Genomic DNA, 15,830 nt, shown 5'->3' with positions numbered 1-15,830 from the left:
AAGCACAGGTAATATATTCTATGTGTGCACGCATACAAATGTACACATGCATATATACATACGTGTGTATATATACACATACATATATATATATACACACATATATATATTCCTAAATTAATTGCGGGCTAAAAGTACTTTTAAGTATCATGTCTATTGCAGTGGGAGTGATCTCCTTCAGCTTTAATAAAAAGGCTTTTTAAGCACATTATTATTGCAGCTGTTAGTAGTAATATTATTATTACTGTAGTATTAGTATTGGCCTTATTTATGAAGCAGGACCATATTGTGCTGAACTCTGTCCAAATATAGAACGTGTGTTAGGAATATTTCAAGGAGTAATTACCTAAAAGTGTTCTAATCATTAATATAATTTCAATCATAAATCATAACCAATTAATAACTACAAGTATGGTCTGCTATCTAAATTAACTGTACCTTGGTGGGTGGGGGAAGCCCTTTACTCTGGTAATTAAGAAATGAGAAGCACAGAATTATCTCCTACTGCCTAGAAAATCTCTGCCTGCCCCTAGTCATACTCCAGCTCTAGCCTCCCTGAGAAAAGAGGAGACGTCTCAGCTCTCCACCTCCCCACCACTCTGCACTAGCGATGAAAGGTGAGTACACATTCTAGTCATGCCAGGGCTAACTCATCTCGTCACACCTTTTAGCTGCCAATGTCCTCCGCTTTGCCTCACACACCCCATTTCTGCAAGTGGGGATGTGCAAGCACTATAGGATGGGAAAACCCAGGTTATGTTCTTCAGTACAGCAGGACCAAGCCAGACCCTGGAGCACAGTTCCTGCAGGCTCTCCCCTTCTGGCTGTTACGTGGCTTTCATGTGTCCCAGTTTTGGCCCTCTAAAAGTCAGATGTCTTGTCTGGGCTAAACATCACAGCTTCCTACATAAGTGAATTGCCCTGGGAGGATCTTATCCTTTGGTCTCCACTGACCATGTACAGAGTTTGTAAGGCTAGGCAGGACTAAAACCCAATTTTTAGACCAAGAAAGTCAAAGGAAAGACAAGGCAGTTTCAGGTTGTGTTATATCTGTATTCTTTTGGACATCTACATTCAGGAAGGATGATTCGAATTGGGAAATCTCTAGTGACTTTAAAAGGAGCCCATGGTACTTGGCTAGATACAGGCCATGATATTCCCAGTCTTCAAATGCTACCTCCTCCTTTTGGTTCTCATTAACATTTGCATATATTGCAAGCTCCATTGCATTTTATTTATCCAACAGACACTAACCTGCACAGCCTGACCGTTCAACAACCGATCCAGCTGAACAGTCAGAAATGCAGATGCAGTCAGTTCATCTTTCGTCGCATGGGCTCCTTGCCTGAGAAAGACAAGAAGAAAGGCAATGGTTAGGTCCAGTTTCAAAATAATTCAGAGCCAACACCTCATGACAATTACACAGTAAACAACCTTGCACTTACATGTGGTTCTACTCAAAAGGACATAAAGTCAGGATAAAATAATATCCACATGCTGGAGATCTGTGCACAGCTGACCAAACGTACCATGTGTAGATGATCTGCCCTTTAGGGTAAGTGTAGAGGATAATGTAGCAGTCACCACCGTAGAACTGTCCATATGTCTCGGGTTCCACAGGAACTCTGCCACTGCTTTCCACACGCCAGATCTGGGGAAACAGAGAAATCACTGGAGAATGCTGAACTTCACCCTGAGACTCTTCAAGAAGCAATTTATTGTGTCACCCTTTGAGTGACCTTTGTTTCTGTTTTCAAGCATTATAGAGTAAAACCAGGTAGGGTTCTTCATGAAGCAGATAGATCCACCCTGGACCCACTGAATGAATGAATAATGACAATCAACAAGCCCTTGCAGCATACTTTGTCTTGATGCTTTAATGCCACATGATCACCTCATAATGCTATGTTGAACTTTCTTAACATCTCAAGATGATAATATTATATGAATGGCATAACATTACGATTCATCACAGAACTATAATATCATTTGGGAGAAGCACACTGTAGTCAGATAACACACTGTTAGAGGCAGATTTCTTCCTATTTGATTCACTACAGCCCAGTTCAGTTAACAACTGTTCTCCAAAAACATACTGCTAAAAATATACAGCAAAAAAAGCTTCAGATCTATGCTGTGGCTCAAGCCTACAGACCATCCCAAGTATGAGGTTGGAAACCTAGAAAATATGAGACTGTAGGTATTTGTCTTTCTTCCAGAATCTCAACATGCAGATCGGTATTCAACAGGCTGTGTTGGTACAATGCCAAACCAGCCCTGTGTAGTCCAAGGATATTCCTGCAGTGGGATAAACATGGATCAAGAAAGATTGTACAGTCACCTCTCTCTCTTCAAATCCAGGCTGAGAGACGCACTATGGACAAAGAAGGCTCCTCTGGAAAGCAGATTGGATACATACATAAAGACACAGAACTAATTTCTGACTCCAAGGGCAAATTTTCCCATTCAATTTCAAGATTTGAAACTGATGTGAGCTAGGGGTTTTTCTTTAGGCTAAGGACCACATTTAAAGTATATCTTTCAGAAGTATTGTGAAAAGGGAAAATGTTTCTGGTGCTTGGTTTCTGTTGATGACTGGTAAAAAAAATTTCGTAAGCACCAAAAAAACATGACCTGGCATGCACTGACAAAGATATTCACTTTCTACTTCAAAGTACCTTTTCTGATGGTAGAAGTAAAACTGCCACTAATGTAGTGTTACTCTATACAACAGAGTAAATGGCAAATCATAGAGTGGCAGCTTATCCCATAACAGAATAAGGTAGATAGGTAGAACACATTTTAACACAACACAAAAATTACCTCTACTTTCCCTGAACCATCATCTACCATGTTATGCTGGGCAGCCATTCGTGGAGACTCATGTAACTTGGTAGCATCAAATTCAATCTGCTCAATTTTAGCCACTCTCTCTGTGACATATACTTTGCCAAAACCATCACTTTGATCTTTATCCTTCCAGTCTTTGAAAAATTGTTTGAAAATCGGTGTTTCACCTCCTTCAGGAAGGACTTGAATCTGAAATGAAGCAAGACACATGAAATGGAACAAAAGCAAAACTGACACAATTACTTGAACAGAAACTTTTCCGAATTACTTGTTAGTGAAACATTGCCCTTATGTCTTATAAGCCCTTAAAAATATTTTTTTGCTGATTTAAAAACAAAGTCTTTAACAGAGCACATGCTCTCCTGGTATCATCTCATAAGTAGATCACACCTGTGTGTTGGCAGGGTAATTCATCTGCTGTATGAATTGTTCAGCATTCTTCATGGCAGCTTTTCTCTCTTGTGGGTTAGCATCTTTTCCTGGTTAAAACAGAAGCATAACAATACATGGGAAAGTACAATGAGCTCACAGATCCTGCAAAAACAAGGTGTCCTTGAGCCAGGTTCTCTTCGACATTGTTCTTGCCTCAGCCTTGAACGAACACAAATGCTGGACATAGCATGAGCAGTAAGATTCATGCAAAGTTGAATGGCCAAAACAGTACCTCAGTGGCTTTGAAAACAGTCAGAATAAAATATTTTTTTTAAAAGAAGCATTTTTTTTTTGCTTAGTGTGTGTGTTTCTATCAAAAAATGTTGTTCATAATATCTGCGTGGTTCAAGGTACAAGAACACTCTGGCTCTTTTCTCTGAATCTTCCCTTGCTGGGCTGCAATGTAGTAAATAAAGCTGCTGTCCAGAGCTGTCTTCACTTCTTCAGGCAGTGCCACAGCCCAAGTGAAAGAAATTCCCATTTTGTCTGGCTGGGCTGTGCAATTTACCACCACTCTTCCTCATCCATTGCCCCTTGTTCAGCCCTGCTCATTGCCAGACATCTCTGAAAATCTCTGCAGGATGATATTGTGTATCAGGTCTGTGGCCCAGCTGGCTGTCAATGACTATACTCCAAAGACCTCTTAGTCTAATAAGATGCTGTGATAAGCTATTCATTGTATTCCATTTTGAATGAGACTATTAGCAAAGTAATTCACACTCCTCAGCTTAGCGGTCTAAAGATTTCCAGCAGAGATGCTAACTGCAGCCTCCCAGTGTCAGAGCGAGACTCACAGACTAATGGGTTCTTTCCACACACTGTTACCAACAGTAGCAAAGTGAGAATGCACAGGGGAGCACATAGGGCCACATTCAAAGAGCCTAAATTGTGTTTTATTTATTTGATGCCTGATCCATTGGCTTCATTCTTCTAGAAGCTGTCAGGTAGAGCGTGAAAACCAGGCTCAGGCAGACTTTGGGCCATCTGAGCACAATGCTCCCAAAATGCTCTCTTTTAAAGGATGTTTCCCCGCAAAAACTGGGGAAGTTTTCAAGCAAAATGCTGAAAATGCTTCCTGGAATGACTTCAGCAGTTTGACAACTGCGTTGATCAATTATTTGCTATTGCACATGGTAAAAAGAAATGCAAAGGCTGCAGAATAATTAATACACTGCCTCAGACAAAAAAGGGGAGATACTCAGCACTGAATGCAATGGCACCACCACAACAAACCAGCTACAAGGTGTCCAGACCTCATTCCCCAGTAGTATTCTCCTGGGAAATGTTCAGTCAAAGCAACTGCAGACACTCCTGCGAGCACTGATGATACCACAGAGAAAAAAGAAAAAAAGGAGCAAAGTATTTGCAAGCTTATGCTTTTAGTTAGTACCTGGCGCACTCACCTTTCAATTTCACACCTCTGTGGAGCAATGTATGGAAATATAGTATCTACCCATTATCAAACCTTCAGTGTCCAGGTTTTTTCCTAGAAGATGGGGATTTTATGACAATATAGAGGACTCGTAGAATTCTTTATGTTTGCTTTGTAATTACCACTTAGATAAGCATTTAAGCACCCAAGCTTACAGATACCCCCAAAACAGCAGGATCCTGAGACAAGACTCAGTTCTGAGGCCCTTGACTAGGTGAGCAATCCTTGTCCACTGACCACACCAAGGAAGAAATGTGTGCAGGATGCTGTGTCCAGCCAGTATTAAATTCTTGTTCGTGTCACAAGGGTGTTACGTCAACTCTTTAGATATGTCAGTGTAGCTTCTGCATTTGCAACAGAAGCCATCTCTTACCTTTCCACACAAAGATCTTCCTTGCAGCACCATTGTCCAAAATGAAGCACTCCTCAGACAAAAGCATAGCCATGGAGAAGGGGTTTTCCTCTGCTACCATGGACACCTTCATGGATCCACTTGCATCCGACACCTAAGAAAGCAATCAGTTAAAATTTAGATCAGCTCTGGCTTTTATAACCAAATTAATTTCTGCTCCCCAAATTACTATAAAAATCAGTCACTATTCCTATATAAATGGCTGTGTGAAATTTGTGTGCTGCTGGGAGAGTAAGGTAGGCTAATGGGGTTTTTTTGTTCGTTTCATTTCATTTTACATCCAACAGAGGGAGATGTAGTGTTAATTTTAGTGAGTTTGTTGGATCCCTGTCTCACAACTTCTTAAAATAAACGAGTTGCTCTTCCACTTTCAATTCAACTGCTCATTCAGTGAACACCTCTACAGTTAAAAATGTGTATTTTCTTCAGCCCCTCCTATATGCTCAGCTGAACCGGTGGAATCTCTAGGTGTCATCTTTTGCTACCAAGCAACCCACATTGAAGCCAAAGTCACACATACATGGTGAACAAGAGCATTTGAAATTATAATTGAAATAGTCCTACATTGATTGTAACAAGTGAAATACCTACATTTATAACCTACAGTTCTTTAATTGGAAACTGTAATATAAGACCTGTTGCAGAATCTGCTTTGTAACCTCTACCACCACTGTAAGTTCATGTAGACCTTTAAAACCTTTTAAAATTCACACCTGCATGGCTGAAAAGACCAGTTATTGCTACTGAAAATAAGTTATTACTATTGTAATAACTTTTATAGCAGTCTTTATTTCTTTCGTAATTAAATATTAATTTTAAATACACCATTATATCTTATATTGTATATTACGAAGGCACAAGATGGAAATTACCACTGCATATGAAAAAAAAAATTGCTATTTTACCTACTGTGAGGGCTCACCATAGACCCATCTCCTCACTTTGGTACTCAATGTTACATTGCAGCACATTTAAATTTAGCTAACAGAGCTCTGGACTCATATACTTAGAGGAATTTATTAGATATCCACAGAATTTTCCGAGAGTTCTAAGGATTACAAAATTCACTGCAGGCACTTTTCTCCAGTATTGCCTTGCTACAATGGTCTTGATCATACCTGCAGGTTTTATCTTTTTTTTTTCCTACTGTAGACATAAATATATGCCAGATTTTTGGCAAGAATGGAATGATTAATGGGAACTAAAGATGGCACATGGACAAGAAAGATTAAAAATGGACTTGTAAAAATGATCATATTGGCTTCTCGTAAACTCCAGCCACACAGATGGAGATCCAGCCACAGACGTGGAGATCCAGTGGCACTTAGTGCTGTCAGGCCGTTGCCACCTGTTGACCAAACCCGTCTTGTTAAGTGACTATGGGGAAGGGAAGGAAGGACATGGCATGTCACTGACAGGTTCTTCTCTCCCACACAGGGCAACCTCATCACATGAGCCAGAGCACAAAGTGCTGACTGAAGAGAAAGGTCCAGATCTCAATGCTAATGAGAGCTTGTCAAAAAAGAAAAAGCCTTCTTGCAGTCTTCAGAAGAAAATAATCTTTTTTTAATTGGTAGTGCGGAGGATAGTCTTTTATAGATTTCATTAAAAATATCCCCCTTTTCCAAATAGTTTCTCACTTCTTTTCTCAAGTGGGAGAATATGAAAGAAAGGGGAGCTTGGGGGCGGCAGGGAGGGAAAGAGAGAGAGAGAGAGAAAATACAGGCTTGGAAATAGTTCATTCTTTTTTTTTCAGAAAAAGGAATAGTTCCGTAGCCTTGTGTATACGTAAGATACTGTATTGTTAGTTCAAAGAATAAATTCCATGCCTCTTCTAGGAAAGAGCAGTATAGCTAGCATGATGTGAGAAAAAATCATAACTTTACTGAATGTCATTGTAAAACTTCTACTGATTTAAATGGAGCAAATACTTAATCCATTTTGTTTACAGGTAATTTTTCTGACAGTGGCAATGTCCTAGTCAGTTTTAAGCCATTGCAGCTAAGGAAGGAGGAAAACGGCATTGCAAAAGAAAGGAGTTTTGCATTCAAATTCCTTTGGATTTAGATATAAAATATAACATAACTGTCCATCTCTCAAACTCTGCTAAGAATAACTAAATCATATATGACTATTAAAACTCTCACTGTTAAAATCAAGAAGACAGGAAATATAGTTTGATTTAAGACCAGTTAGCTCATCTTTAACCTGCACTGAGTGGTTCATAGGCCATGCTTGTTTCCTGAGTAAACAGGAATAATCCATTTTTTTCCTCAAATTTTCTGGGCTGCCTGGATTGACATATTTTGAGAAACTTGTCCATTGGCTGCAAACCAACTAACACAACTGCAGTTCTGTACCTGAAGCCAGAACTCCATACAGGAGGGATGAATGAATGCAGGAATACTGTTGAGTGTACCTAACTAAAATAAGTAAATAAATAAATAACTTACCATATATAGTTTAGCACTTCTCCTGTTTGTAATATCAGCCAGCTCGTCATCATCATCATCACAGTCGGGAAGTGCTGGCTTGCTCCCTAAAACCTGTGCAGCAAGAGAATAACAAATTCAATGCAGAGAGACAGCAGGTGCTGCAGTATAAATATGTAAACACTGGGATGTGTTGTCCCAGTAATCAGTTAACTGGGATCATCTTTACATATAACCCAATTGAAATCCAAACTCATGGGTGACTTGTTCACAAACATATGGATAATTTTAAATAACTGCACCAGATCTCCAGCAGCTTTTGGTCTACATGCTGTCTTTCCTGCAGGCCAACTTGCTGGTCATCTATAGACTAGGATAGGAAATAATATATAGAGAAAAGCTTCAACGGATACATGCACACACAAATACACAGAATAGAAAGGTTTCTGTGGTCCTATTCTATGTATGTGTTTATATGTCTGTCTTCCTCTTTTCCCCCCAGTAACTTTTAAACTGTCAACAAGGACACCTTACAATTTTTGGACTGACATTACTCTTAAAATGTTTAACAATACTAAAATTAAAGCAGACAAAGTGAAATATGTGAGTTGAAATTGTATTTTTAAATATTTCAATTGACAATATAAAATATCAGATGAATTTAAAAATCTTAAAAATTACAGATTTTTAATCTGTAATGGGGTGGGAAAAACATTTTCCTGCTCCACCACTGGAATATCAATTTTAACACTGTGCTTGTTTTACATCTTAGTACTTTTACACCATGGGTAATATTATAACAACTATCACTGCAATAAATTCACAGAGGTTCATCAAGAATATGTTATAGTCAGGTAGTCATTATGAGATCCTAGTTACCCTTTCTTAATGATCTTTCCTTAATGATTCATATATGACTAGATCCAAATGTTACACACAGAATATTATGGATTTCTATGAAATTATGTCCCAGAGTGGAGGTAGAAGTAATTGATACATCTGAGTAACTACATATTAACATCAAGTACAAGGGCTGTGCCAGCTTTCCTATTGACAGAGCACATTTGCATATAACATGGAGTCATATGAAAAACCACTGTAAATATTTGATAACAGGGAAGCCTGACAAATCATATAGATGCAAAGTATTTGGAAAAAACCCCAATACAGCCTAAATATTTAATATTAATCTGCCATCTGTGAAGTTTATTGACCTGGTAAAGCCAGTAAAATAATTTTTAAAAAAGCCTTAAGTGTGATTGCTGCAATTTAAGCTAAACTATTTTACTGGTGATGCATTGAAGAAAAGAAAGTAATGACCTGAGTGTTTCAGAAAGATGTTACCAGTAGCTATCAGTCATCATTTCCTGAATTCATGCTACATGGCTGCAGATTTATTATCGTATAGGTCATGTGGGGCTTTTCACACTAACTAGCAGCCTACACACAAGCAGTACAGCACCACTGATAATGTTGTCCTTATAATGCAAGGGTCAGAAAATTGCCAAATAACAGGCATGCCTCTTTGTGTGAACAGACACTGAATACTTTTGAGGGGTTTATGATATTCGACTTTCAGTAACAATAAAGAGGGTAAAGGAGTCCTGTTCATAAAACTTCCAGAAGTCCGTGCTCACTAGTTCACTGCTTAACTGGGTATTTCCAGAAAATAAAACAAACAAACAAACACACAAAACCAACCAAATAAAAAAACAAACAAAAACCCCAAATGAACAAAAAAATTGTGAAGAAGATGATACATCCAGAAGATGATACAAGTTTAAAATGATGGGAGACACGTGAAGACACCAAATGTGAAGAGATGCAGCATGCACTATATATACACTCAATATATGAAGTGATACAGTATGAAATACATATAGTCAGTACACTTTTGTATTGCTAGAAACAACTTATGTCATTCCCAACATGCATTAATTTCAGCCAGTTTGTCTTATAGGCTAGAGGATGAGGCAGACCACAGCAGAAGAAAATTCTGTGCTTAAATAGAAAGCAATTTATGCTGAAAAAAGTGTTAAGCTCTGTCCCAAATAAATGCCTTCCAGAGAAGTTGTCTTTCCTCCTCCTAAGGCAAACTCTGGTGCTATGGCTGAGTCCACGCAGCCACACATATGCCTGGATGTTATGACAACTGATAATTTTATCAATAAGTTTATGAAATGTGTATTGAACAGCAGCTAACTGCTATGCTGGAATTGGGTTGTATCATTACCTAAGCATATGGTTGGCTGAGTAGCAGCTCTCCAGGGCACCTCACCTTTATAAAGATAATTCTCATGTGATGCATCAAAAAGAAAACAAATCATGCCAGCTGAGACTATAGTCAAAGGCTCACAAAGCTTTTCAGCAAGGTTCTGCAATAAAATGACTTAAACCAACAGATAGTTTAAAGGACGTTGAGTGTTCTGATTCTTATCTACATATACTCTTAGTTTCACACAAATCCTATGGTAGCTATAGACACAAGACATTGCTCATATAATTCTCTCTATACAGACAGTCTGGCTGCTCTGCCGGGTCTTTACATCTTAGACCCAGTGTACAGACAACCCTAGGCTGGCTTTCCAGGGCTGCTCTGAGGTTTGAGACCCTGACTCGCAAAGCTTCCAAGAATTCAGACTCACAAATCCACTCTACACACCTGAAAACAGCAGCTCTCTCTTGGGGACGCAAAACAGCCTAGCCACATTTTTCCCTGGACATCAACCAATGTTGTCAACTTCAAACCGTACCTCTCATAAAGACACAGGTGCATGCACAGGTTTTGAAAACACTTTAAAAATCATTATTATTATTCTTTATCGCAGCAGAAATAATCTAAAGGATAATTATGGGCTCTGAAAGCACACCCATGCCCCAGCTTCTTCATTCTTTGAGCTTAGCATCTTTCTTTGCAGCTGCTCGTTTCCAAACCACAGAGACTCTTCGTATCACTTAACCATTTCTGCTATTGACAGATTAAGGTGTCAAATCACCCCTCGCTCTCCGTTGCTCCACCACAGAATGAGGCTTACCCTCTCCCCAGCATTGCTTCCTGCGTGCAGGTTCATCAGAGTCCTGGAGAAACGCATGAGCAACTCTGGCCTCAGCGAAGGCGCACAGTGGAGCAGTGCCACTATCCTGCGGTGACCGCCAGTGTGCACACTCTAACCTCATGGTATATGTGAGGTTGTTTAACCACTCAAGGCTTAGTCTGCTTCATAGCTATCTCAGAATAAGATATGCCTAAAGCTGGTTACAGCAAAGACTACCTTGCCTTACACAGCTATAGCCTAATGCCAGTTTATCTCTCAATGAGAGCATCAGACTGCTGAGTTAGCCTTGTTTTAGCAAAAGTATTAATTAATTCCACACCTTTAGATCTTGTCTATGAGGGGTATAACAGGAAATCAATCTGCATGAATTTTAAAAGTTTCAGTTTGTTAAGTTCTGTTAAACCTTTGTGTTGATGCTCTTCAGCTAGAGCAAGAATATCATAGTGGAAACCAACAGAACATTAGTTCCTCTACAACAACTGCCCAAGTTCACTCTCATCTTGTGGTAAACGCAATATAGCTTATCCTGCCTGCAAAACCATAATCCCTTTTCATGTTCTTATGTGCACAAGCTCTTCTCTGTAAATATCTGTATCCCCTCAAAGAAATGCAAAATACAGACCCAGAGCTTTTACTGAGAAGTGAAATTCCACTCTGTTGCTCTTAAAAAAGAATAGAAGCAATCACAGACAAAAGTGTTCTAATCTGTAGGAATGTGACAAGGTAAATAATTTAAAATAAACTCATCAAAAGAAGAAATTTAGCAAACATTGCCTTCATAACTGGAGAAGCCAGCTCTGCATCATAAAATAGTTGATATTAATTTAATGACAGCAAGAAGTTTAAAGAGTTCAGTGAGGCTGAAAATCCAACTAGGAAAACAATACTTGAAGAACAGGTCAGGTGAAGGTTAATTAAGAGAGAAAACCAGTTTTGTACAGTTTAACTTGTGTACACTAGCACTGTGTTTGTGTTTCTTCTTACTATACACAGTTTGAGTTAGGTTGCTGAGTCTGAAACTGAACTATTTGTTGTGGCTGTGATCCCAAGTGTCAGATCTCAAAGACATCCCGATGCCCTTCTTTATATGCTAAGAGCATTAGAAAGAAAAGCAAGATATTTACGCAGCTTAAAGCTGTCTTGTGGCCCTGACACTTTATTACTTAATACTTCTGGAGAACAATCAGGATCAGTAGTTCGGCATTTACTTTCTTGCAGGCTCTGACATAAGCAAGCATATCCTGCTCCCGCCAACTCAAGGACACGTGTAGTCTGTGACAGGGAATAAATCCTCTGTGCAGGACAACAGGTCTGAACTACAGGCTCAGCGTGAACTCATTGGTAGATAAAGGCTTAGATTTTTATTAACCTTCAAAGCAGAGAAATATATTACAAGGAATGTTTCTCTGAAATAAATATCCCCCGGGTATCTACACCAGTAGCCAGTAAAAGGAAAGAATTGAGCAGAGAGGGCTAAGAGATGAACATGATGCAGCCTAGTAACCACCTGGCTGACCCTGGTACCAGCGTAGACATATGCCCAGAGGGTCACCAAGCAAAGGTGGCTGTAGGGCTTTGCTGCTAAAGCAACCAGCTACAGTTTCTTTTCTAATCATTCTGGGTTACTGGTTCTCCTGACAGAGCACAACCACTGCAGAGGATGTTACGGTCCAGACAAAAATTGCTTTTGACTTCGGTCAGACTATGAATAGCCGAATATGCTTATTTCACTGTTTTTTGTAACCTGGAACTCTTTCCATCAATCTGAGCAAACATTCACAGTCTTACAAAAAATTACACTCCCAACAGGGAAAAAAATTCCTTTCGGTAAACTGCTCCTGAGCAGCTAGCAGGGTTTCTGCCTGAAATTGCCTCTCACTAGCAATTCCAGCAACAACAAATGTCATTACATGCTCACCGTGAGCACAAGACCTCCCACCTCCCTGAACAGAGGCTGAAAATAAGATGGAAACAGCCATAATGTACTAAGAAAAGGACACAAGGATGTTTTATGCTAACAAACAGTTCTGGCACATTGTTACTTTTTGTTTGTTTGCTTTACCACCTAATTTATCACGAGGACTTCCTGGTACTAAGGCACCTGATCTGTATGCATTTGGCTTGCTATAAAATAGCAAAAGGCATCAGTTGCTCATGGCACTTTTTACACATAAATTATGGCCTACATTTTTAGCCAGTTTCTGTTGTCTCAGGAATTTCAAATGCAAATCATAATTTTATTCATAGCTCTGTGCTTAACTTCCTAAAAATAGGGCATTAGGCTTTGGCAGTTTTACATACAATATTTGCAACTTTGCATATCTGTCTGGGATAATTTGAATATAAAGCCTTTACTGGTATGATAACTACATTCTAACATTCATTTTCTGCTCTGTGCAACAGGCCATGGATAACATGTTCACAAAAAAGGTATCTAGATCAGTCCTGAGAGTACAAATTTGATGTTTTTCAATAGTTTGCCTCCAAGGTAAAACAAGCTACCTTCTGTCCTGCTGGGACTGCACAGTTGGCAGTATCTAAGCTACCTATTTACACTGAGATTGGGTATGCATGAAATGAGTCGAGGAAACCCCCAGCCTATATTAACTTCAAATGTCTGACTTTCAGGATGCCTCCAAGATGAATAGTGATCTAAAGAAACTGGGAGGGTGAATGGAAGTAATTATGCAAACGTAGCAGAATATTTGTAACCATTATGGCTGCTGAAAATTGAGAATCAAGCTGTTCAGCGACCTGCCTGCCTGCAGCATATATAAAAATACAGTAAGTAATCACCCTTACATCCTTTTTGTATTTTTACTAATCACTTCTACCTCATTTTTTAATCTTACTCCTTTGTTACATCCTCTAATACCAGCAGAAGTATTAGAAATGAGATCTGAATCCCACAGAGACTTGCACATGTGGTTGAGATGCCTGTTTTTTCTGCTTTATTGGGACATAAAGTTAGGCACACACTGAAGTCTTTGCAGCTTTGCAGATCTCAGTTTGAAAGCCTTGCGGATAAAAAAACCTCATGTGCTGCATGACAGTGCATGCTCAAGTGCTGGAAAATAATGGAAATAAATCAGCAACTGATGCCAACAGGGAGCTTTGGACACAAAGACTATTTATCTGCTAAAATCCACAAAACTCCCAGCTTTTCGTTCCTTGAGTATCTTCACTTTTGCAGCAGGGCATTTGCAGTGCCACCATGCAGGCTGGACCATGTCCACAGTGGGTTAAAAAGAGGAATATGGCAAACACTCTGCAGGTGATGGGCAGCCAGTGACCCTGCAGGAAAACCAGTGTTCCCAGGGGATCTGGAGTGTCTGGATGGAGAGGCTGGCAGCCGTGATACACAGCAGCATGGAGCAAGCAGAGGGAGCTTCAGCAAGGTGTTTCAGCACTTAGTCCATGAGATGAGAAGGTGGAAAAAGCTACTCTGGGCACTGAAATACTTTCCCAGTGCACCACTGGCTGTAAGGAGAAGCTCAGCATTTCCAGTCCCATACAGCCCAATAGATCAGGTATGCTGCGAGACCCTCTCTGGTGTGACACCCAAACTCTTGCATCCAAGACAGAGCATTCTAACAGGATTCTAACATTTAAGAAAGGAAATCAGAGAGTATTTTGATAAATTTTCTCTAACGTCTCCTGCTGAATCTTGAAATAAATATTTATTAGTACAGAAAAAGAGGGAGAGAGCAAGAACGTTTCTTTCACTTGGTTGCATAGGGGATATATCCTGTTTGGCTCCTTGCAAGTCATTTCCTCCTCCTAGTTTAGGTGCCATCCACTAATTAATTTCTGGTTTTAGGTTCAAATTTTCTGTAAAGGAAACAAAATGTTCAACCAAGGGGCTATGATTTACAGCTCTTAAAAATTAGAAGTTCCAGCATTGATACCGCAATATTAAAATTCATCCTATGTAATTTTATCTACCTCTCATTTTTACAGGCAAAGCCAGGTAGTATCAAAGCCATAGGCAGTTATGTAAACAAAAGTCCTGCCCCTAATAACCTGCTTTGCAGAAAACACAATAATTATATTTACATATTTCTTCAGCATTACACACTTGGTGGTGGTGGAAATACTGAACTGATCCCACAACACATGGAACAGTTTCTTCTGTACAGCTCTTCTTCACCCATGCCAAAATGTGAGAGGACTTTTACTTCAGTGTTATACAGACTTGAGAGAGAATAGCAACCTGTTCTCAGCCTCCTCTGAAAAAAACTACAAAGTTTTCCTCTGTGAGCCCTTCCTGCATAGCAGAATTTTCACTGAAGAAAATTCAAAGGCAACCTTGAGCAAAGATCCCTTGTGAGTTGCTCTGCACAGGGGCTGCGATGAGGCAGTGGCAAAAAAAGAAAGGAAAGAAGGGAAAGGAAAGGGGAAGGGAAAAAGGAAAGGGGAAAGGGACGGGGAAGAGGAAGGAGAAAAGAATTCCTTTCAAGGTATATTTGTCTTGGGGAGATGCTGGATTCCAGGAACAGCATATCTCTCAGCTTTTTAGACAGCAAGGAAACTCTGCTCTTTCAGTTCTCCATGAAATCCTCCCATTGCTAGAAAGTACATGGAAATAACTGCTAACAACTCCACGTGGAGATAACTGCTAACAACTCTTTTCTTTGGCCTTGTCTTCTTAATTATGCTCATTTAATAACTGAAAATTATAGTGTGCTTTCATCAATAGATTTCTTGATAGTATAGCACAGAAAGGAAAAATGCCATTACAAACCCCATTAATATTCTAACATGTAATTATAAGATTATAATTGACTAATGTGGTAACCCTGCAAGCACTACAGCTGCTGAAGAACAAAACATAATGAAGATGAGTGGTTTTCTTACCCACAAGAATGCAAACCAGACATGTTATAATTTAATTGTGAGCACTTCCAGAAATGCCTTATGATTTAAAAAACTCACTAAAATACCTAGTATAGAAGTATCTTTCCTAGCATAAGAAATTAGGTTTTTAACCATCTATTATTAGAGCTGTTCGTAAATGATTTAGTTCATGCCATGCAGTACAATACATCTGAACATTTTCTGAAGTAAAATTTCCAATGCAGGCACTGAAATCCGTATTTAGAGACTTAATTGAAAGCCTGACTTTCAGATGTACTTGCCACCTGCAGATCCTATTCAATTCCCTGTCATTTAAGTACCTGGCTTCAGGCAGCCGAGGCTGAAGCTTTAAGAACAAC

The 15,830-nt window shown here is 39.3% G+C and overlaps 1 protein-coding gene across 1 annotated transcript in view; it reads right to left on the bottom strand.

Moving 5' to 3' along the window:
- The window catches only part of SCIN (scinderin), a 50,499-nt gene that overhangs the window by 8,405 nt on the left and 26,264 nt on the right, over nt 1-15,830 (bottom strand). The window contains exons 5-10 of the mRNA XM_065627303.1: nt 7,580-7,672; nt 5,088-5,220; nt 3,241-3,329; nt 2,824-3,039; nt 1,530-1,651; nt 1,255-1,345 (exon numbers count right to left, since the gene is read on the bottom strand). Coding sequence (XP_065483375.1) covers nt 1,255-1,345; nt 1,530-1,651; nt 2,824-3,039; nt 3,241-3,329; nt 5,088-5,220; nt 7,580-7,672 — 744 coding nt within the window. The remainder of the gene's footprint in view (nt 1-1,254; nt 1,346-1,529; nt 1,652-2,823; nt 3,040-3,240; nt 3,330-5,087; nt 5,221-7,579; nt 7,673-15,830) is intronic.

Source organism: Caloenas nicobarica, chromosome 2 (genome assembly GCF_036013445.1).
Source record: "Caloenas nicobarica isolate bCalNic1 chromosome 2, bCalNic1.hap1, whole genome shotgun sequence".
In the NCBI taxonomy this organism is placed as follows: domain Eukaryota; kingdom Metazoa; phylum Chordata; class Aves; order Columbiformes; family Columbidae; genus Caloenas; species Caloenas nicobarica.
This window is presented reverse-complemented; position numbering and strand designations above follow the sequence as displayed.